Here is a 25,348-nt window from a genome sequence, read left to right as displayed (position 1 = left end):
GTTACCCTCGTAATGTCGCCCGTCAAGTTTCATAACGTTCTTATTAATTAAGTCTACGGAGCTACAAGATAATAAGGCCATTATCATGCTTAAAGGCCTGTTACCAGTAAATAACAGGAGCGGTGTGCTACATGAAGGACACGGCTTACACTACAGGGAAAAAACTGGTGGCAAATTACAGGGACACAGCTCTTACGAGGACGCTCAGTATAATTAGGGGGATTTCTGGAATATTCTCCTTTACAATAAAGGGCCAGGCTGCGTGGCAGCGATAATAATAAGTAACCAGAAGGAGCATCTCTCCTCCAGAAAGGAAGAAACGTAACATCCTAGAGCTGCCTCGTAACATCCCGATCAAAGGATGGGAAGTGAAAAGTATATTTGGAGTAGGAAAGTCTGAGCGATTACTGTGCTAATCCACAGACTCCATCTTTACAGACGGTATGTCCAATAATGTGGTTTTAATGGGGCCTGGGGGGGTCTCACTGCTTATGCCAAACTCATAAAAAACTTTTTTTTTTTAGCATAAACCATAATCAGCCAAGTTGTTCCCCTACAGGAAGCAGGGGCAGGTCTTTGCCTTCCCGTGGAAAGCAAGGGCAGGTGTTTGTCTCCTCGCAGGAAGCAGGGGCAGGTCTTTGTCCCCCCGCAGGAAGCAGAGGCAGGTATTTGTCTCCTCGTGGGAAGCAGGGGCAGGTCTTTGTCTCCTCGAGGGAAGCAGGGGCAGGTCTTTGTCTCCCCAAGGGAAGCAGGGGCAGGTCTTTGTCTTTTCATGGAAAGCAGGGGCAGGTCTTTGTCCCCCCGCAGGAAGCAGAGGCAGGTATTTGTCTCCACGCGGGATGCAGGGGCAGGTCTTTGTCCCCCCGCAGGAAGCAGGGGCAGGTCTTTGTCTCCCCGTGGGAAGCAGGGGCAGTTCTTTGTCTCCCCGAGGGAAGCAGGGGCAGGTGTTTGTTTCCTTGCTGGAAGCAGGGGCAGGTCTGTCTCCCCGAGGGAAGCAGGGGCAGGTCTTTGTCTCCCCATGGGAAGCAGGGGCAGTTCTTTGTCTCCCCGAGGGAAGCAGGGGCAGGTGTTTGTTTCCTTGCTGGAAGCAGGGGCAGGTCTGTCTCCCCGAGGGAAGCAGGGGCAGGTCTTTGTCTCCCCATGGGAAGCAGGGGCAGTTCTTTGTCTCCCCGAGGGAAGCAGGGGCAGGTGTTTGTTTCCTTGCTGGAAGCAGGGGCAGGTCTGTCTCCCCGAGGGAAGCAGGGGCAGGTCTTTGTTTCCTTGCTGGAAGCAGGGGCAGGTCTGTCTCCTCGCAGGAAGCAGGGGGAGGTCTTTGTCTCCTTGCTGGAAGCAGGGGCAGGTCTGTCTCCTCGCAGGAAGCAGGGGCAGGTCTTTGTTTCCTTGCTGGAAGCAGGGGCAGGTCTTTGTCTCCCCATAGGAAGTAGGGGCAGGTCTTTGTCTCCCCGAGGGAAGCAGGGGCAGGTCTTTGTCTCCCCGAGGGAAGCAGGGGCAGGTGTTTGTTTCCTTGCTGGAAGCAGAGGCAGGTCTTTGTCTCCCCGAGGGAAGCAGGGGCAGGTGTTTGTTTCCTTGCTGGAAGCAGGGGCATGTCTTTGTCTCCCCGCAGGAAGCAGGGGCAGGTCTTTGTCTCCCTGCGGAGATCGGGTGCAAGTCTTTGTCCTTCCTGCAGAAAGCAAGTCTTTGTACTCCCTGAGTGAAACGAGGGCAGGTCTCGGTCTTTCCGCCTGCTCCTCTGTCTAATTTGGTACAATAGAAGTGTGTTTCTAGTTCCATGTCAGCAAGTAACTGGACAATGGCAGCTACAACACATATTGGAAAAATGAGAAAAGGGAAGTTCCAGCACCTATAATGCTGATGAAGATAAACTGTCTACTCAAATACAATAAATGGCAAATATAAAGAATGTGAGAACTAGGACAGAAGGGGCATGTTAATTTGGTAGCTTTTTCAGACAAGATTAGCGCATGTCCGCCCCAAAACCTGCCTTTACACACTATACAACGGATGTCAATGGGAAGGCTAAAAGATGCCTGAGTGCTTTTTGATCAGTATTTAAGTGTTTGTGCAACAAAAAAAGCTAAAATTTGATTAATTGATTAATGGAATTGAAAAGATGAACAGAAGACGCCAGTAAAAAGGGGAAAAAAAGCACATCTCTCAGTTTTCTTAAAAAAAAAAAAAAAGATGCTTCAGGTTTACAAAATTTCAAAGAAAAGTTGTGATAACTGAATCATATTCCAGCTGAAAAAAGGCAACAAAAAACATTGGTGTGCACATTCTCTAATAGACTGGTATATGCGCCAGGAGTAACATGATGGGGAACAAGGCCGGGCTTTACTTTTGTTTTGGAAGAAATTACACTTTACCAGACAGAAGTCACTATGTCGCCCCTATGGGTCATTGTGAGTCATTGCACACACACCTAGCACAGATGTTGCCAGATCAGATACAGATAAACCACAAGGTATCAGTGTATCAGTATCAGCTCATCTGACACCTGAGGGTCCAGATATTTAACCCTTCCTGGTCACTTCTATCTACCACATGTTCTCATACCAAGACACTAATGATCGGCACAAGGAGAAGAAAAATACTTATCTCCTTCCAAGTGCCGTAAGCAAAGAGTGCGGAGCGATGAGACGCACAGAGATAAATGCGGAATACAAGATGATCACTACTGAGCCAACAATAAAGTATAAAATGGCAACAATTCAAATAGAAAATGCCTAGGGAAGACTGCTTCCAAAAGTATCAAAATCATCAAAAAAAGAACAGAAATATCGCCTGAAATGTAACAAATTTTATTGACTTCATTATTTTAAAATACAATACAAGCTTTACCATATTACAAGCATTACGCCGGCCTGTGGTGACGCGAGGCAGGATTCCCGGCCGGAAGTGCTGGATAACAGCTGCTATCCAGACTGCTATATAAACTTAGCCCTGTCACACCATGATGCGCACCCCTCAATAAAGCCAACGCGAAACGTGCGTCGGGTTTCCCAGCCTGCACCCTAAGGTAACGTGCTTATATCTACTTACTTGCCTTTCACCACATGAGCGGTAAATACTTTTTTCTGAGATACCATCTTTCTCCAATATTTTAGGCGCATCTGCTATCCTGCACTTGCAGTCAGCTTATGCTACTATTAACCATTTGCACTCTCTTGTATATATTTTTTGTATACACTTTGCAATGACTAATTTATGTGCCTCATTATCACTAGATGACCTTGCTGCACTTTTTTGACTTGAAAGCCACTTGGTTTCTGATACTATTATGTTTATAAATGTACGGTTCTCCATAAACTTGGACTAGCTATAGGAGGCTACCTTTTAACCCCTGAATGTCCATTCTTACCTACTGCATATGCACTATAGCATTTGTCCGTCTAATAGGCTTTTTTCTTACCTAGAAACTTTTTTTGCACCTTACTAATAGGGTAAAGCTTGTATTGTCATAGTGTCTGCACAGTTTTATTCTTGTGACGCTTATACTACATTTATTGTATTTTAAAATAATGAAGTCAATAAAATTTGTTATATTTTAGGCGATACTTCTTTTCTTCTTTTTTTGATGAAAGTATAAAATGGGTCCAGGGTGGAAAACCTTTAGGCTGTGTGCACATGTTGCATTTTTTCAGTGCAGATTTCTCACAAATCCTGAAGGTTTTCCTGATGCAGCAAAGTGAATGAGAACCCTGAAGCCTCGCGCACACGTTGCTTAGTTGTGACTTGAAGATTTGCTGCAGATTTCAATTTGCAGAATTTCTATATTTTTTGAGATGGATTTGATACAATCTTTCATCATCAGGACCTAAATCTCCAGTGGTTTCCCGGAACAAGAGTGCAGACTGGACAGCAAATACTATGTGTCGTCGTGGGGGCTCATCACCTCTTTCTTAGAAGCCCCCAAGAATCTTCACAGGGAAAGTAAAAACAAGCCCGGAGCAAAGGTTACAGCTTCCAGTAAGCCATTTTGCAGAAACTTTTATGTTTTGTTTTTTAATATATATTATTTCATCAGTCTGGCTAACCTTGAAAGCTTCACCGCCTACAGGAACAAAAAATAATAATTGCTTAAATTCCTTAGTCAAAACAGCCCTCATTTACATAACTTTTCATGATAAGAGACGGCGGCGAGAACTTTGACAAACAGCTTAGAAAATAGAAAAGAGCGGATGTTACCGGGGAGAATCTTTGGAATAATGTCAGAATCACCATCAAGGCGGCAGCGAGGAGCGTCCGTGAATGTCACATGGCCAAACCAACGCCGATCCATTGCCACGGTGTCCGAAAAAAGGCCAAGGGTCAGCGGCAGCGAATCCCTGCAGTGTCCAAACAAAGGCCCAGGGACTGGGGGGCAATGCATCACCACGGTGTCCAAACAAAGTCCCAGGGGCAATGCATCGCCACGGTGTCCAAACAAAGGCCCAGGGGTCAGGGGCAGCGAATCACTGCAGTGTCCAAACAAAGTCCCAGGGGCAATGCATCGCCACGATGTCCAAACAAAGTCCCAGGGGCAATGCATTGCCACGGTGTCCAAACAAAGGCCCAGGGGTCAGGGGCAGCGAATCACTGCATTGTCCAAACAAAGTCCCAGGGGCAATGCATCACCACGGTGTCCAAACAAAGTCCCAGGGGCAATGCATCGCCACGATGTCCAAACAAAGTCCCAGGGGCAATGCATTGCCACGGTGTCCAAACAAAGGCCCAGGGGTCAGGGGCAGCGAATCACTGCATTGTCCAAACAAAGTCCCAGGGGCAATGCATCACCACGGTGTCCAAACAAAGTCCCAGGGGCAATGCATTGCCACGGTGTCCAAACAAAGGCCCAGGGGTCAGGGGCAGCGAATCACTGCAGTGTCCAAACAATGTCCCAGGGACTGGGGGGCAATGCATCGCCATGATGTCCAAACAATGGCCCAAGAGATGGGGCAGTGCATCGCTGCGGTGTCAGAAAAAAGGCCCAGGGGCCGGGGGCAACGCAACGCTGCGATGTTCAAACAAAGGCCCAGGGGCCGAGGGCAACGACAGTGAGTCACTTTTTACTCATACTGTTATTTCTTGAGTAGCTCGGCGAGAATAATCTTATTTTTGGGGTGACAATCTTACATAGAGTCTGGTCCGTGCGACTAGATCACATCTTATATCCCCTCGTTCACCCGCAGCTCTGAACTCAATATGAAAACTGAAGCATAAAATAAACGAATTAGGAAAAAAAAAAACCTCTTCTGCGTGGCTGCGAGATAAACCCTGATGAGATGAGAGCGCAGGAGCTCGAATCAGGTCTTCTGGACAATTAGGCCACATTGATTTTTCTGAAAAGGTAAATTGAAATTAAATTTCCAAAAGTAACATCTATTTCAGGATGAGCAGCTCTGTGCCGGCTCCGGCATCACTAATGTGCGTCCGGTGTTGGACGAGCCTCGCCTGCTTCTCTGGGAGTAGTAGTAGAAGTCAATAGGCTGCTCATAGACAGCCCTGATCCGCCTGTCGATACAAGGAACCGTGGAGAAGCGAGACATGAAGGAGGAACCCAGGAAGGAAGAGTTCACACCACTTACATTTCAGGAGGATAATTTTGCAGAGACTCAGAATCTGCCGAGAAATTCACCAGAAAATCCGCAGATGACGGCGACATCCACATTTGTAAACTTTATTTATTACTTAAAATCAATCCGTGTGTTTTCAACTAGAAATCATTTTAGTAATTGGATTTCATTATTAATTTGGCACCTTTCGGCATTTACAAGTTTGATGTGTGATCATAAATCAGCACAGAGGAGCTCAGAAGAGACAGATAAAAAAGTTACAATCTCTCCTATCATCACAAGCCCAATTATGGACTCTCATTTAGGCCGGTATCACACTTGCGAGAAACTCGCGCGAGTCTCGTGTCTCAATACCCAGCACTGCTACCGGCATTTGGACCAGAGCGCTCAGCTGCATAGAAATACATGCAGTCGTACACTCCGGTCCCGAGAGCTGGCGACAGTGCCGGGTATTGAGACCCGAGACTCGTGCTAGTTTCTCGCAAGTGTGACCCCAGCCTTAACTCAATAATAGACATATAAAAGGCAATTCGTGCCTCATTTTTAATAAAATCCAATTGCAAAACTGATTTTTAACTCCAAAGTAAAATAAATATGTTGTCCCCAAAATGAGAATGAGCCCTTAAGTCTGCAAAACAAGTAGTAAAGTGAAATTGTACAGCTCCTGAGGCTTCCGGCAGATCTCGGGCAGATGGTCTGCAATATTTCAGTCCCGTGGGGGTTGTACGCCAAACTCTGACCCCAGGCCCGTCCCCATAGGAGTGCACAACCCACAGACCGCTGGATTGGGGATAAGCCTTGCCCAGCTTGGCCTTTTGGCCATTTTATCTCATGACACGATTATTCGTTGGTCAGGATTGTGCTGGACTCCGGCAGGACTCCGTTGTGGTTGGACGTTCGCGCCTTGGATCGGCTTTGGACGGGATTAACCCCTTTACTCTCAGGTTCTTGGCTGCAGGTCATTCACTGGCGGCGTCTCCAGGAATAAATTATCACAACTTATTATTAGCTCCCAATTAACAGTCTCCGTGCATTAATTAGCGGCTATGTCAGATTATCACATCTGAGCCCCGAGGTTAATCCTAAAACTATCTCTGAATTCTGCTTCACCCAAATGAAGAAGCTTCTGACGTTCTTCACAGTCTTTATCCCACATCTATGTGTTCTTCCTGCGACGGCCGAGTGCCGCCACGGCGGCGGAGACTGATCGGGAAACGTTGCCATTATTCCATGTGATTAATGAGAGCTATTTTTAAGAGTATTTTGCAGCTTATGAACGAGGCCCGTACAATATGTCACACAGACATATCGCTTATTTACCATACACCAGATGGAGGAGAGCTGCGAAACAAACTTTCTCACATTCATAACATTCAGGAAAAACTTCTGCACATTTATAAACTTCAGGAAAAACAATGTGCACGTAATAGTCCCTGCCGGGCGCAGAAAACGACAGCTGAGCGGCGTGCAGACTTTATATGAAGAGTTCTGGAACTTTCCGATATATTTTACTCAGTCAATAACCCAGAGGACGGAAACCTGTGCGGACCAAACATCCCACAGCTGAGGCTTTGCACCAATTCTATCCAGTCTCCTATGCAAGAACGTAACTATGGAGGCTGCAGTCGTACCACGACACTGGTGCCCCAAAATAGGTAAAAAATTGCAAATCAAAAGTGTCCATCCTTTCAGTTCTAACATTCTGAAAACTGCTCCATTTTAACGTCTTCCGATGTCTGCAAGTCTTTGACTCCACACCCATTTTCTGACCCCATTGACTTTAGTAGGATTCTCTTTGGCATGGTACAGCAGTGTCTAGGAAGACATTGTATGCCACCAATGTGTGCAGAACACTCTTCCGCCTCATCCTTTGCTCCACTTACATGGCCCGTATTATCGGGATGCAATATTTGAAAGGAGCACAGCAATAGAGGAAGAGACGATTTGGATTGCACCTATTTGTTGTAATAAAGCGCGACTGTAAATCTCAGAAAACAATACACCCAGACTGAAACTAGAGAAAGCCCATTACAGGCCAGTGGAGGACGAGAGCGCGGCTCAGCCCAGACTCACTCAAATTGCTCATTACTTGCAAGACATTTACAGAACAATGAGGTATGGGACGCGCGTCGCAGAGACACGAGTGATGGAGAGCACTCCAGCTTATTGGCAGCGCCGGCTACAAATGGTCTTTAATCAAAAATAGGAATGTTACCACTGTAATAAGAAGCGGAACAAAAAAACTCTCCACAACTCTGTCTCCAGCGCTAATTTTCTGTGACATTTCTGTGCAAAGCTGAGAGGTCTGGATATATCAATAACTCTGTGGGAATCATGTGGAAATGTGCAGAATGGAGTCAGAGCCTCTATTTAGGGCTTCAGAAGCAAATGTTGCTAAACCTAAAAATGAATGGATTTACTGATAATGCCGTCCGGACCCCCAGAGAGCAGGAGAAGCACGCAGACATAATATTGATCTGAGTCAGTGTAGAGTTTACAGCTAACATCACCCCCCTTTAGTCCAAAGACCTGGCACATGGATTCTGTGCTTTATTCAAAAATCTAAAAGTTGACTTTATACCTTTAACATTGACCTTAAACTAAGCAACTATCTCCAAACAAAATAGAACTTTAAAAAGGTACAACATTCTGTGCTGAATGTCCACAAAATATCATTACAGCAGTCAAAAGATTCTGTCTGCAGCCACCACTAGGGGGAGCTCCCTGTATACAGAGATACATGCTAAGATTCTGTCTGCAGCCACCACTAGGGGGAGCTCCCTGTATACAGAGATACATGCTAAGATTCTGTCTGCAGCCACCACTAGGGTGAGCTCCCTGTACACAGAGATACATGATAAGATTCTGTCTGCAGCCACCACTAGGGGGAGTTCCCTGTATACAGAGATACATGATAAGATTCTGTCTGCAGTCACCACTAGGTGGAGCTCCCTGTATACAGAGATATATGATAAGATCCTGTCTGCAGCCACCTCTAGGGGGGAGCTCCCTGCATACAGAGATATATGATAAGATTCTGTCTGCGATCACCACTAGGGGGAGCTCCGGGTATACAGAGATACATGATAAGATTCTGTCTGCAGCCACCACTAGGGGGAGCTCCCTGTATACAGAGATACATGATAAGATTCTGTCTGCAGCCACCACTAGGGGGAGCTCCCTGTATACAGAGATACATGATAAGATCCTTTCTGCAGTCACCACTAGGGGGAGCTCTCTTTATGAGATACATAAGATCTTGTCTGCAGTCACCACTAGGGGGAGCTCCCTGTATACAGAAATAGATGATAAGATCCTGTCTGCAGTCACCACTAGGGGGAGCTCCATGTATAAAGAGATACATGATAAGATCCTGTCTGCAGTCACCACTAGGGGGAGCTCCCTGTATACAGAAATAGATGATAAGATCCTGTCTGCAGTCACCACTAGGGGGAGCTCCCTGTATACAACGATACATGATAAGATCCTGTCTGCAGCCACCAATATGGGGAGCTCCCTGTATGCAGAGATACATGATAAGATTCTCTGTCTGCAGGCAGCCACCACTAGGGGGAGCTCCCTGTATACAGAGATACATGATAAGATTCTGTCTGCAGCCACCACTAGGGGAGCTCCCTGTATACAGAGATACATGATAAGATCCTGTCTGCAGCCACCACTAGGGGAGCTCCCTGTATACAGAGATACATGATAAGATCCTGTCTGCAGGCACCATTAGTAGGGGCATAACAATTATGGTTGCAACAGGAAGGTAGACCAGGATAAGGAACATTATTACATTATGGGGAAGGGTTAATGCAAATGTCTTTATTGGATTTAGAAAACTTCGAGGGCTAATGCATTCAACTAACATGTAGGTGGGGGCCCAAGTCCAATTTTCGCACCAGTGCCCATTGGACTCTAGTTACGCCACTGACCATTATGCTAAGTTTAGGGCCTCACTCCATAAATACTGAGGCAGATTTACTAAACCTGTCTACACTTATTTTAACGCCCGATCCTTTTGCTTTTAGAGGAGATAAGCTGCTGCCAGGAAGGTTTGCCAGTGCTTTTTTCTACTCTGATCATTGAAAACACAAGCAGAGTGCTGATACAGTGGTGGAATAGGGAGGGATGTAGCTCACAGCAATCTCATGGATCTGAAAATGCTACAAATGTATCAGGGACAATTGAGATAATTGCATTGGGACAATTGCTTTTCTTTTTGTACGTCTTGGTGTTCGTTGACATTTTTTTTTGTGCCAAAAACCATCCTGGTTTTAACCACTTGTAACTTTTTAGAGCAAAAATTCAAGTATTTTGCAAAAATTGCTTTAAATAAAGAAGTGCTGGTGAACATAAAATCACCTCCGGCGGGACTGCGGTTAGATTTGTGATAAATTTTGTGACTTTTTGAAAAATAGCAAATTATGATTCAGGTGAAAACATGTGTAAACCCTAAATTACGGCACAGTGGTGAACAAAAAATACAAAATAAAAACCAAAAACTGGTGAATACATAAAGCAGACGTTCAAAGAGGTGCAAATGGAAAGGTTAGGTGCAAAAAAAATAAAAAATAAAAAACCTGGTGTAAATGCAATGTATGCCCCCCGTGCGGCTCCCACTATAATATAATCAGTCCATTAGGTGACACCATTACTGACCAGTCACCGGTGTCTGCACACTATTCATGGCCTCCAACACCCCGCCATATAGGGGGATTCATGCAGGACGCCATTCATCCCTGGGACACTCAGATACTTGTATGTCCACAGTGACCACAGCTCACGGCACAGGAGATCCAGTGTGTGCGGCAGCAGAGGATTGAACCAAACAAGAAAATAAAATCAATCTAAAGAGGAGAAAAGAGGCAGAAGGGGGAGACATGATCCTGCCGAGAGAGGAAACGGGAGCTACAAAGAGGAGATTGTTCAGAGAAGCGAAAGAGAGACAGAGCTGGACTGACAGGAACTAACAGGGATGTACATATATACCGAGTATATCACGATATAAACCACTGCACCCAGAAGAGATGTACATATATACCAAGTATATCACGATATAAACCACTGCACCCAGGAGGGATGTAAATATATACCAAGTATATCACGATATAAACCATTGTGCCCAGGAGAGATGTACATATATACCGAGTATATCACGATATAAACCACTGCACCCAGGAGGGATGGACATATATACCAAGTATATCACGATATAAACCATTGCGCCCAGGAGAGATGTACATATCTATCGAGTATATCACGATATAAACCACTGCACCCAGGAGGGATGTACCTATACCACGTATTTCACGATATAAACCACTGCACCCAGGAGGGATGTACATATATACCGAGTATTTCACGATATAAACCACTGCACCCAGGAGGGATGTACATATATACTGAGTATATCACGATATAAACTACTGATGCTATAGGATTTTTACAGGATGAAAATGATGAAATGGTAAGACAGAATGTTGAGAAGGCCAAACTTTTAAATTCCTATTTTGCATCTGTTTTCTCTCAGAAAGGAAATGTAACATCAACTGTTCTTCACTGTCCTATTACGGGAATAGAAGAATCCAGGATATCTATAAACAGAAAGATAGTGAGGAAACACTTAGCTAACCTAAATGAATTCAAGTCTCCAGGTCCAGATGAATTACACCCCAGAGTACTGAAGGAGATAGCAGAAGAAATTTTTGAACCGCTCTCCATAATCTTTGAAAATTCTTGGAGAACAGGAGAAGTCCCAGAAGACTGGAGAAGAGCAAATGTTGTTCCTATTGTATCTTAGAATCATAGAATCATAGAATCGTAGAGTTGGAAGGGACCTCCTGGGCCATCTGGTCCAACCCCCTGCTCAAAGCAGGATTCGCTAAATCATCCCAGTCAGATGTCTGTCCAGCCTCTGTTTGAAAACTTCCATTGAAGGAGAACTCACCACTTCTCGTGGCAGCCTCTTCCACTCATTGATCACTCTAACTGTCAAAAAGTTTTTTCTAATATCTAATCTGTGTCTCCTCCCATTCAGTTTCATCCCATTGCTTCTAGTCTTTCCTTGTGCAAATGAGAATAAAGTTGATCCTTCTACAATGTGACAGCCCTTTAGATATTTGTAGACAGCTATTAAGTCTCCTCTCAGTCTTCTCTTTTGCAAACTAAACATTCCCAAATCCTGCAACCTTTCCTCATAAGACAGGGTTTGCAGACCGGTCACCATTCTGGTCGCTCTTTTCTGAACTTGCTCCAGTTTGTTGATGTCTTTTTTAAAATGTGGTGCCCAAAACTGGACACAATATTCCAGATGAGGTCTGACCAAAGAGGAGTAGAGGGAAATAATGACTTCACGTGATCTAGACTGTATGCTACTGTTAATACATCCTAGAATTGCATTTGCCTTTTTTGCTGCTGCATCACACTGTTGACTCATATTCAGTCTGTGATCTATTAGTATACCCAAGTCTTTTTCACATGTGCTGTCACTTAGCCCTATTCCTCCCATTCTATATATGCTTATTTCATTTTTATTGCCCAGATGTAGTACTTTGCATTTCTCCCTGTTAAAAACCATTCTGTTAGTTGCTGCCCACTTCTCCAGTTTATTTAAATCTTTTTGAATCCTCTCTCTCTCTTCTCTAGTATTAGCTATCCCTCCTAGCTTTGCGTCATCATTCAAAGAGGGGAAGAAGGTGGACCCAGGCAACTATAGGCCGGTGAGTCTGACTTCTATACCAGGAAAGATCTTCGAACAAATTATTAAACAACATGTATGTAAGTACCTGGATAAGAATGAAGTGATTAAAAAGAGTCAGCATGGGTTTGTAACTAATAAGTCATGTCAGACTAACTTAATTTCCTTCTATGACAGAATCACTGATTGGGTGGATCAGGGAAATGCTGTAGATATAGTATATCTTGATTTCAGCAAAGCATTTGACAAAGTATCTCACACAATCCTTATTGAAAAAATGACTAGGTATGGAATGGACAAGGTAACTGTTAGGTGGATTCATAACTGGCTTAGTGATCAGACCCAAAGAGTGGTCGTAAATGGCTGCACATCCAGTTAGAAGAATGTCTCAAGTGGGGTACCACAGGGCTCTGTCTTGGGCCCTGTATTGTTCAACATCTTTATCAGTTATTTAGATGAAGGAATCGAGGGTAAACTGATTAAATTTGCTGATGACACAAAGCTAGGAGGGATAGCTAATACTAGAGAAGAGAGAGAGAGGATTCAAAAAGATATAAATAAACTGGAGCAGTGGGCAGCAACTAACAGAATGGTTTTTAACAGGGAAAAATGCAAAGTACTACATCTGGGCAATAAAAATGAAAAAAGCATATACAGAATGGGAGGAATAGGGCTAAGCAACAGCTCATGTGAAAAAGACTTGGGTATACTAATAGATCATAGACTGAATATGAGTCAACAGTGTGATGCAGCAGCAAAAAAGGCAAATGCAATTCTAGGATGTATTAACAGAAGCATACAGTCTAGATCACGTGAAGTCATTATTGCCCTCTACTCCTCTTTGGTCAGACCTCATCTGGAATATTGTGTCCAGTTTTTGGCGCCACATTTTAAAAAAGACATCAACAAACTGGAGCAAGTTCAGAAAAGAGCGACCAGAATGGTGACCGGTCTGCAAAACATGTCTTATGAGGAAAGGTTGCAGGATTTGGGAATGTTTAGCTTGCAGAAGAGAAGACTGAGAGGAGACATAATAGCTGTCTACAAATATCTCAAGGGCTGTCACATTGTAGAAGGATCATCTTTATTCTCATTTGCACAAGGAAAGACTAGAAGCAATGGGATGAAACTAAATGGGAGGAGACACAGATTAGATATTAGAAAAAACTTTTTGACAGAGTGATCAATGAGTGGAACAGGCTGCCACGGGAGGTGGTGAGTTCTCCTTCAATAGAAGTCTTCAAACAGAGGCTGGACAGACATCTGTCTGGGATGATATTATTATTATTATTAATCCTGCTTTGAGCAGGGGGTTGGACCAGATGGCCCAGGAGGTCCCTTCCAACTCTACGATTCTATGATTCCATACTGCATCCAGGAGAGTATATCACGATATAAACCATTGCGCCCAGGAGAGATGTACATATACCAAGTATATCACGATATAAACCACTGCACCCAGGAGGGATGTACATATATACCGAGTATATCACAATATAATAAACCACTGCAATAATTATTTGATCCCTTGCTGATTTTGTAAGTTTGCCCACTGACAAAGACATGAACAGTCTGTAATTTTAAGGGTACGTTTTAACATTGAGAGATAGAGTATCAAAAATAACATCCAGAAAATCACATTGTAGAAATTATATAAATGTATTTGCATTTTGCAGTGAGAAATAAGCATTTGATCCCCTACCAACCATTAAGAGTCCTAGCTCCTACAGATCAGTTAGACGCTCCTAATCAACTCTTTACCTGCATTAAAGACAGCTGTCTTACATAGTCACCTTTATAAAAGACTCCTGTCAACAGACTCAATCAGTCAGACTCTAACCTCTACAACATGGGCAAGACCAAAGAGCTTTATAAGGATGTCAAGGACAAGATCATAGACCTGCACAAAGCTGGAATGGGCTACAAAGCCATACGTATGACACTGGGTGAGAAGGAGACAACTGTTGGTGCAATAATAAGAAAATGGAAGAAATAAAAACTGACTGTCAATCGACATCGATCTGGGGCACCATGCAAAATCTCACCTCATGGGATATCCTTGATTATGAGGAAGGTGAGAGATCAGCCTAAGGCCGGAATCACACATGCAAGGAATACGGCCAAGTGTCGCATGTTAATACCCGGCACTGCCGCCGGCACTCAGAAGCGCAGCGTGCGGCTGCATAGCAATACATGGAGCCGCATGCTCCGCTCCTGAGTGCTGGCATCAGGCATCAGGTATTAAGATGCGAGACTCGGATTCCTCGCATGTGTGATCCCGGCCTAAAACTACACGAGGGGAACTTGTTAAAGATCTCAAGGCAGCTGGGATCTCAGTCACCAAGAAAACCATTGGCAACACATTACGCCGTAAAGGTTTAAAATCCTGCAGTGTTGCAAGGTCCCCCTGCTCAAGAAGGCACATGTGCAGGCCCGTCTGAAGCTTGCCAATGATCACCTAGATGATACTGTGAGTGACTGGGAGAAGGTGCTGTAGTCAGATGAGAAAAAAATTGAGCTCTTTGGCATTAACTCAACTTGCCGTGTTAGGAGGAAGAGAAATGCTGCCTATGACCCAAAGAACATCGTCCCCACTGTCAAGCATGGAGGTGGAAACATTATGTCTTTGGGGTGTTTCTCTGCTAAGGGAACATGACTACTTCACTGCATCTATGGGAGAATGGATGGAGCCATGTACCATAAAATCCTGAGTGACCACCTCCTTCCCTCTGCTTGAACATTAAAAATGGGTCGAGGCTGAGTCTTCAAGCAAGACAATGACCCAAAACATACAGCGAAGGCAACAAAGGAGTGGCTCAAAAAGAAACACATTAAGGTCATGGAGTGGCCTAGCCAGTCTCCAGACCTTAACCCATAGAAAACTTATGGAGGGAGTTGAAGCTCCGAGTTGTCAGACGACAGCGTGAAAATCTTAATGATTTAGAGATGATCTGCAAAGAGGAGTGGACCAAAATTCCTCCTGACATGTGCGCAAACCTCCTCATCAACTACAAGAAACATCTGACTGCTGTGCTTGCCAACAAGGGTTTTGACTCCACGTATTATGTCTTGTTTGCCAGAGGGATCAAATACTTATTTCTCACTGCAAAATGCAAATAAATTTATATAGTTTATACAATGTGATTTTCTGGATTTTATTTTCGGTAGTCTACCTCTCAATGTTAAAATTAACCTACCCTTAAAGTTATAGACTGTTCATGTCTTTGTCAGTGGGCAAACTTACAAAATCAGCAAAGGATCAAATTATTTCCTTTACTGTATAAACCGAGTGCATCACGATATAAACCACTGCAGCCAGGATATATCACAATATAAACCATTGCACCCAGGAGGGATGTACATACAGTATACCGAACGTATCACAATATAAACCACTGCACCCAGGAGAGATGTACATGTACCAAGTAAATCACAATATAAACCACTACACCCAAGAGGGGTGTACATATATACCGAATATATCACGATATAAACCACTTCACCCAGGAGAGATGTACATATACCAAGTATATCACAATATAAACCACTACACCCAAGAGGGGTGTACATATATACCGCATATATCACGATACAGTATAAACCACTGCACCCAGGAGGGATGTACATATATACAGAGTATATCACGATATTAACCACTGCATCCAGGAGGAATGTACATATACCAAGCGTATCACAATATAAACTACTGCACCCAGGAGGGATGTACAGATACCGAATATATCACGATATAAACCACTGCACCCAGGAAGGATGTACATATACCGAGTGTATCACGATATAAATCACTGCACACAGAAGGGATTTAAATATACCATAGTATATTACGATGTAGGCCATGGCCTATAATGTCTGTAAAGAGCTGTGGAATTAATGGCGCTATATAAATGAGTAAAATAAATAAATGGCACACAGATGCAATATACATACATAAACTGTGTATATCCCGATATGAACCACTGCACATAGGAGGCATGTACTAATACCAAAATATATCATGATATAAGCCATGGTACGAAGATGAAATGCATATAAACTGAGTGTATCACGATGCACATCAGAGAGATGTAAACATACCAAGTATATCATGATATAAGTCACTGCACATAGGAGAAACGTACATATACCGAGTGTATCACGATCTAAACCACTGTACACAGGAAGAATGTACCTATACCAAAGTATATCATGATATAGGCAATGGAACACAGACGCAATGTACATAAACCGAGTATACCAGGATACAGACTCCTACGTATGTCTAGTATATCGAGATAGAGGCCACCGCTTACAAAAGTGATGTCACATAAGAGGCCCTCATACAGGATGCATGTAAGTAGGCCACGCTTATCATGACAGAGACACAGGAGGGATGTATATATACTGAGTATATCAGGATAGAGACCCCATACACAGTGACTGTACACATACCTGTAATATCACAACAGAGAACTCTGTAGACTGGACGAATAATGAGTATATCACGATAGACACAAGCACACACAGGAGGAATGTAAGCATACTGAGCATATCATGATAGAGACTCCTGCACATACTGTATAACTATGGACCAGATATACCAAAGTGGAGACCATGGTGCAGAAAAGAAATGAAATAGCATTTATATGTTCACTGCATATCACGACAGACATACTTGTATATGTATCGTCTATGGCTGCACTGCTACATATCATGACAAGAAGTTCCCTCTGTCGTCATGACACAGATACTGATGAGGAAACGACAGCTATTCCATTACCTTCTATCCTGAGAATGAACACTGAACGTTACCAGACTCCATATATCAGCAGAGTCTCCGCACCGCGCATCTACCAGCCTGGCGTATTAAGATACGGAGGAACCCACGGATACAGTCAGTACAAGAGACGCTGCAACTAATGGCAGAATAACCGGCATCTGCTCCTGTCAGAACCTACAGCGGCCATATATACCAGCAGAGGAAGCCTTATATAACGCCAGGAGCATAATGGGACGGTGGTAAACACATACACTACACACCAGCACATAACAACACAAATTATCCTACATGCAAGGTTATATCATGACACAGATAATACATTTACAGGAATATCATAACAGGGAACCTACATCTATTGTCGTATCATGACAAAACATGTACATATACTTGTATCCTGACAAAGCCCCTACATGCGCCATTATATAATGACAGATCCTCTAGATATAATATCATGATAGGTCCCCTATATATACTGTAATATCATGACAGATCCTCTATATACATCATGATAGGTCCCCTTATAAACACTATAATACCATGATAGATCCCTTATATACACTATAATAGCATAACAGATCCTTTATATACATCATAATATCATGATAGATCCTCTGTATACAATATATTATGACAGATCCTCTATATACACCACTATATAATGACAGATCCTCTATATACAGCATTATATCATGATAGAGCCCCTACATGAACCGCTATATCATGATAAAGCCCCTACATGCATATTTATATCATGATAGAGCCTATACATGCATAGTTATATCTTGAGAAGACTTGCCATGCACTGACAGCATCAGGACAGTGAGATCTTAGACTCATTGCCCCCTCATGATGGAAAAACCAAATCCCCTTTAATGAGGACGGCTGAGCACATCTGCTCTATGTGACGCCTTCGTGGGAACACAGCGAGCGGTTACAATCCTGAGAAGGGTACGTGCGTGCTAATATGAAGACATAGTCCAGGCATTGCAGAGTCAGGTAAATGTAAGGTGACAATGGTGTAACATGTAGTGATATACTATCACGGTACTCCTGAATTTTCATCTAGACAGATGACCAGGGGATTAGATTGTCAGGACATAGGACAGAGCCCATTAGATCCCAGCACACAGGGCGGCTCTGTATCCTGCACCTACTGCACCCACCGAACAGGTAACACAAGGAAAGACCCTCCAGCTGTGATAGCAGGATCTAGACTACACCAGGGGCAGCACAGCAGTATACAGACGAGGATGCTGGTACAGCAAGGAAGAGGCACAGAAGCACATCTACCAGTATATCCACACCATATACAGGAGCGGTGTACAGCACAGGAATGCAACGCATCATACAGGGGACTGTGCACGGACGGGACAACTGCAGATATCACATGTCCATTATTGGGTTAGATGACATTCCCCAATATAAAGCAATATGTACCGGAATATAGCAGCGAGGCGCAGACCCCTAGGATAGAGATAAGGGGGGATGATCTACAGAGGAGGGGATCTAACACAGAGACGATCCCCGGAGAAGAGACTGAGCCATGGAGAGAAGAGGAAGAGCTGGGGAGCAAGGGACGGAATGAAGAAGGGCTGCTCCTCATCATCACATCCATATCCAGGGAGCTTTCAGGAGGCATGGGGTGTCCATACACTGGCATATGTGGCCAAAATGGGACAGGGGGCAAAGACATACAGGCGTACAGGCGTATAGAGGGGCACAGACACTGGAGTACAGGCATATAGGGGGGGCACAGTTATATTGGAGTACAGGCGTATAGGGGGGCACAGATATACTGGAGTACAGGTGTATAGGGGGCACAGATATACTGGAGTACAGGCGTATAGGGGGCACAGATATACTGGAGTACAGGCGTATAGGGGGCACAGATATACTGGAGTACAGAAAAATAGGGGGACACAGACATACTGGAGTACAGGTGTATAGGGGGCACAGATATACTGGAGTACAGGCGTATATGGGGCACAGATATACTGGAGTACATGTGAATAGGGGTACAGATATACAGGAGTACAGGAATATAGGGGGGCACAGACACTGGAGTACAGGCATATAGGGAGGCACAGACACTGGAGTACAGACGTATAGGGGGCACAAATATACTGGAGAACAGGCGTATAGGGGGCACAGATATACTGGAGTAAGGTGTATAGGGGGCACAGACATACTGAAGTACAGGCGTATAGGGGGCACAGATATACTGGAGTACAGGCGTATAGGGAGCACAGATATACTGGAGTACAGGTGTATAGGGGGCACAGATATACTGGAGTACAGGTGTATAGGGGGACACAGACATACTGGAGTACAGGTGTATAGGGGGCACAGATATACTGAAGTACATGTGAATAGGGGCACAGATATACTGGAGTACAGGCATGTAGGGGGGCACAGACACTGGAGTACAGTCGTATAGGGGGCACAGATATACTGGAGTACAGGCATATAGGGGGCACAGATATACTGGAGTACAGGCGTAAAGGGGGCACAGACATACTGGAGTACAGGCGTATAGGGGGGCACAGACATACTGGAGTACAGGTGTATAGGGGACACATATATACTGGAGTACAGGTGTATAGGGGACACAGATATACTGGAGTACAGGCGTATAGGGGGGCACAGACATACTGGAGTACAGGTGTATAGGGGACACATATATACTGGAGTACAGGTGTATAGGGGACACAGATATACTGGAGTACAGGCGTATAGGGAGCACAGATATACTGGAGTACAGGCGCATAGGGGGGCACAGATATACTGGAGTACAGGTGTATAGGGGGCACAGACATACTGGAGTACAGGTGAATAGGGGACACAGATATACTGGAGTCCAGGTGAATAGGGTTGCATATAGATATATGGGAGTGCACAAACACAGGACAGGTGTATAGTGGTGCATATAGACATGAGGGTGCACACAGACAGAGGACAGGCGTAAAGGGATGCACACATATATCAGGCTGCACACAGACACACAGGATGGGAACATAGGGATGCATATAGATTTATGGGGGGTGCACACAGGATAGTATAGGGGTGCATACAGATACATGGGGGCCCACACAGACACAGGACAGGTGTACAGAGGTGCATATAGATATAAGGGGGTGCACAAGGACACATACTACAGGAATATAGGGCTGCATATAGATATATTGGAGTGCACACAGGCATATAGGGGTACATATAGATATATAGAGGTGCACATAGACACAGGCATATAGGGTACATATAATTATATAGGGGTGCATATAGATATATGGGGTGCACACAGGCATATAGGGGTACATATAGATATATAGGCGTGCATATAGATATATGGGTGCACATGGGCATATAGGGCACATATAATTATATGGGGTGCCTATAGATAAATGGGGGTGCACACAGGCATATGGGGGTACATATAGTTATATGTGTTGCATTTAGATATATGGGGTGCACACAGGCATATAGGGTACACATAATTATATGGGGTGCATATAGATATATGGGGTGCACACAGGCATATAGGGTACACATAATTATATAGTGATGCATATAGATATATGGGGGGTACACACAGGTATATGGGGGTACATATAGTTATATAGGGGTGCACAGACAGGCATATAGAGGTTCTCCACACTATACCATGTCTGCTCCCACATACAGGATCACACAGGATACAGGGGTGCAGACAATTGGGGGTCGCAGCTCATATTCGTGCGCTGTTTGGGGTCACTATTTACAGCAGCTGCCAGTGACAACAGCGTAAGTGCTGGGTGCAGATAGCCCGCTCTGGGGATATAGTACTTACCCAGTGCCAGGTGCAAAAGGGGCAACAGCAGGGCGCTGAGCCCGGGGCAGCTCATCACTCCCATGCCGACCCCGGTACCTCCATCTGCTTCACACGCCGGAGTGCAGACCGGGCATCCCCGGAGCCCTGCGTTGCTGCGGGCGCATTCCTTGTAAGAAGCCCCCAGCCGCCGGGTGAGAAGAGCGGCGGCGCCGGGTGTATGAGCCTGAGCTCCGCGGCTCCGTCCTCACTGCCTGCAGCAGCCACAGCCTGGCATCAACTGCTCCTCCAGCCGCTGCCTGCCTCCTCCTCCTCCATCCCCTCCCCAACCAGCCCGTCTCACGGAGTGCCCACTCCCCTGCCTCCATCACCCAGCCCCTCTGCCATCTTATGGGGCGCTCAGTGCCCTATATCCGTCATTCAGCCTCCGTCTCGCGGAGCGTACAGTCCCACTTGTGTCCGTGCCGTCTCATGGAGTGCTCAGAGCCCCATCTCAGCCACTCAGACTGTCTCATTAAGCCTCTACTGACTCTTCTTATCTCTGCCATCTAATGGAGTGCTCAGGACCCGCTATCAGTCACTCAGGCTGTCTCATGGAGTGCCCACTACATGTCATACCTGTACCTTCATATGGAGTACTGGCTTGTCTCTGTCCTCTCATGGAGTGCTCAGCCTGCGATATTAGTCACTCCGTCCATTCAATGAAGTGCCCACTCCTTCTCGTCCCTGTACTGTCTCCTGGAGTGCCCGTTCTCCTGTCACATCACCCAGTCACTCTGGTTTCTCATGGAGTGCCCCCTGCCTTCTGTCCCTACATCATGGAGTGTCCACTTTCTTCTGTCCCTACATCATGGAGTGCCCATTTCCTTTTGTCCCTACATCATGCAGTGCTCTGTGCCTTCTGTCCACCGCTCTATACCTACATTATGGAGAGCTCACTGCCTTATATCTATCACTCTATACCTACATCATGGAGTGCCCCCTGCCTTCTGTCCCTACATCATGGAGTGCCCCCTGCCTTCTGTCCCTACATCATGGAGTGCCCCCTGCCTTCTGTCCCTACATCATGGAGTGCCCCCTGCCTTCTGTCCCTACATCATGGAGTGCCCCCTGCCTTCTATCTATTGCGCTATACCTACATCATGGAGTGCCCCCTGCCTTCTATCTATTGCGCTATACCTACATCATGGAGTGCCCCCTGCCTTCTGTCTCTATATCATGGAGTGCCCCCTGCATTCTGTCCCTATATCATGGCATGCCCCCTGGCATCTGTCCCTATAACATGGAGTGCCCCCTGCCTTCTGTCTCTATATCATGGAGTGCCCCCTGCCTTCTGTCCGTACATCATGGAGTGCCCCCTGCCTTCTGTCCATCGCTCTATACCTACATCATGGATTGCACCCTGCCTTCTGTCGATCGCTCTATACCTACATCATGGAGTGCCCCCTGCCTTCTGTCTTTATATCAAGGAGTGCCCCCTGCCTTCTGTCTCTATATCATGGCGTGCCCCCTGCCTTTGGTCCCTACATCATGGAGTGCCCCCTGCCTTCTGTCCCTACATCATGGAGTGCCCCCTGCCTTCTGTCTCTATATCATGGAGTGCCCCCTGCCTTCTGTCCCTATAACATGGAGTGCCCCCTGCCTTCTGTCCCTACATCATGGAGTGCCCCCTGCCTTCTGTCTTTATATCATGGAGTGCCCCTGCCTTCTGTCTCTATATCATGGAGTGCCCCCTGCCTTCTGTCTTTATATCATGGAGAGCCCCCTGCCTTCTGTCTCTATATCATGGAGTGCCCCCTGCCTTCTGTCTTTATATTATGGAGTGCCCCCTGCCTTCTGTCTCTATATCATGGAGTGCCCCCTGCCTTCTGTCTCTATATCATAGAGTGCCCCCTGCCTTCTGTCCCTACATCATGGAGTGCCCCCTGCCTTCTGTCTCTATATCATGGAGTGCCCCCTGCCTTCTGTCCCTACATCATGGAGTGCCCCCTGCCTTCTATCTATTGCGCTATACCTACATCATGGAGTGCCCCCTGCCTTCTATCTATTGCGCTATACCTACATCATGGAGTGCCCCCTGCCTTCTGTCTCTATATCATGGAGTGCCCCCTGCATTCTGTCCCTATATCATGGCATGCCCCCTGGCATCTGTCCCTATAACATGGAGTGCCCCCTGCCTTCTGTCTCTATATCATGGAGTGCCCCCTGCCTTCTGTCCGTACATCATGGAGTGCCCCCTGCCTTCTGTCCATCGCTCTATACCTACATCATGGATTGCACCCTGCCTTCTGTCGATCGCTCTATACCTACATCATGGAGTGCCCCCTGCCTTCTGTCTTTATATCAAGGAGTGCCCCCTGCCTTCTGTCTCTATATCATGGCGTGCCCCCTGCCTTTGGTCCCTACATCATGGAGTGCCCCCTGCCTTCTGTCCCTACATCATGGAGTGCCCCCTGCCTTCTGTCTCTATATCATGGAGTGCCCCCTGCCTTCTGTCCCTATAACATGGAGTGCCCCCTGCCTTCTGTCCCTACATCATGGAGTGCCCCCTGCCTTCTGTCTTTATATCATGGAGTGCCCCTGCCTTCTGTCTCTATATCATGGAGTGCCCCCTGCCTTCTGTCTTTATATCATGGAGAGCCCCCTGCCTTCTGTCTCTATATCATGGAGTGCCCCCTGCCTTCTGTCTTTATATTATGGAGTGCCCCCTGCCTTCTGTCTCTATATCATGGAGTGCCCCCTGCCTTCTGTCTCTATATCATAGAGTGCCCCCTGCCTTCTGTCCCTACATCATGGAGTGCCCCCTGCCTTCTGTCTCTATATCATGGAGTGCCCCCTGCCTTCTGTCCCTACATCATGGAGTGCCCCCTGCCTTCTATCTATTGCGCTATACCTACATCATGGAGTGCCCCCTGCCTTCTATCTATTGCGCTATACCTACATCATGGAGTGCCCCCTGCCTTCTGTCTCTATATCATGGAGTGCCCCCTGCATTCTGTCCCTATATCATGGCATGCCCCCTGGCATCTGTCCCTATAACATGGAGTGCCCCCTGCCTTCTGTCTCTATATCATGGAGTGCCCCCTGCCTTCTGTCCGTACATCATGGAGTGCCCCCTGCCTTCTGTCCATCGCTCTATACCTACATCATGGATTGCACCCTGCCTTCTGTCGATCGCTCTATACCTACATCATGGAGTGCCCCCTGCCTTCTGTCTTTATATCAAGGAGTGCCCCCTGCCTTCTGTCTCTATATCATGGCGTGCCCCCTGCCTTTGGTCCCTACATCATGGAGTGCCCCCTGCCTTCTGTCCCTACATCATGGAGTGCCCCCTGCCTTCTGTCTCTATATCATGGAGTGCCCCCTGCCTTCTGTCCCTATAACATGGAGTGCCCCCTGCCTTCTGTCCCTACATCATGGAGTGCCCCCTGCCTTCTGTCTTTATATCATGGAGTGCCCCTGCCTTCTGTCTCTATATCATGGAGTGCCCCCTGCCTTCTGTCTTTATATCATGGAGAGCCCCCTGCCTTCTGTCTCTATATCATGGAGTGCCCCCTGCCTTCTGTCTTTATATTATGGAGTGCCCCCTGCCTTCTGTCTCTATATCATGGAGTGCCCCCTGCCTTCTGTCTCTATATCATAGAGTGCCCCCTGCCTTCTGTCCCTACATCATGGAGTGCCCCCTGCCTTCTGTCTCTATATCATGGAGTGCCCCCTGCCTTCTGTCCCTACATCATGGAGTGCCCCCTGCCTTCTGTCCCTACATCATGGAGTGCCCCCTGCCTTCTGTCCCTACATCATGGAGTGCCCCCTGCCTTCTATCTATTGCGCTATACCTACATAGAATCATAGAATCATAGAATCATAGAATCGTAGAGTTGGAAGGGACCTCCTGGGCCATCTGGTCCAACCCCCTGCTCAAAGCAGGATTCGCTAAATCATCCCAGTCAGATGTCTGTCCAGCCTCTGTTTGAAGACTTCCATTGAAGGAGAACTCACCACTTCTCGTGGCAGCCTGTTCCACTCATTGATCACTCTAACTGTCAAAAAGTTTTTTCTAATATCTAATCTGTGTCTCTTCCCATTCAGTTTCATCCCATTGCTTCTAGTCTTTCCTTGTGCAAATGAGAATAAAGTTGATCCTTCTACAATGTGACAGCCCTTTAGATATTTGTAGACAGCTATTAAGTCTCCTCTCAGTCTTCTCTTTTGCAAACTAAACATTCCCAAATCCTGCAACCTTTCCTCATAAGACAGGGTTTGCAGACCGGTCACCATTCTGGTCGCTCTTTTCTGAACTTGCTCCAGTTTGTTGATGTCTTTTTTAAAATGTGGTGCCCAAAACTGGACACAATATTCCAGATGAGGTCTGACCAAAGAGGAGTAGAGGGAAATAATGACTTCACGTGATCTAGACTGTATGCTTCTGTTAATACATCCTAGAATTGCATTTGCCTTTTTTGCTGCTGCATCACACTGTTGACTCATATTCAGTCTGTGATCTATTAGTA

General features: G+C 45.8%; 1 protein-coding gene across 2 annotated transcripts in view; it reads right to left on the bottom strand.

Moving 5' to 3' along the window:
• Positions 1-21,141, bottom strand: part of IGSF21 (immunoglobin superfamily member 21) — a 549,248-nt gene extending 528,107 nt beyond the window's left edge. Inside the window, exon 1 of one of the 2 annotated variants that reach the window (XM_073570290.1) lies at positions 20,859-21,141. In XM_073570290.1, the coding sequence (XP_073426391.1) occupies positions 20,859-20,922 (64 nt within the window). In that variant the 5' untranslated portion in view covers positions 20,923-21,141. The remainder of the gene's footprint in view (positions 1-20,858) is intronic. The other variant, XM_073570289.1, reaches the window with a different exon arrangement.
• Positions 21,142-25,348: the final 4,207 nt, after the last annotated feature.

Source organism: Dendrobates tinctorius, unplaced genomic scaffold, assembly GCF_039654945.1.
Source record: "Dendrobates tinctorius isolate UK_male_01 unplaced genomic scaffold, ASM3965494v1 ptg000028l, whole genome shotgun sequence".
NCBI classification, from domain to species: Eukaryota; Metazoa; Chordata; class Amphibia; order Anura; family Dendrobatidae; genus Dendrobates; species Dendrobates tinctorius.
Note: the sequence above shows the minus strand (reverse complement) of the source record. Positions and strands in the feature narration are given on the sequence as shown.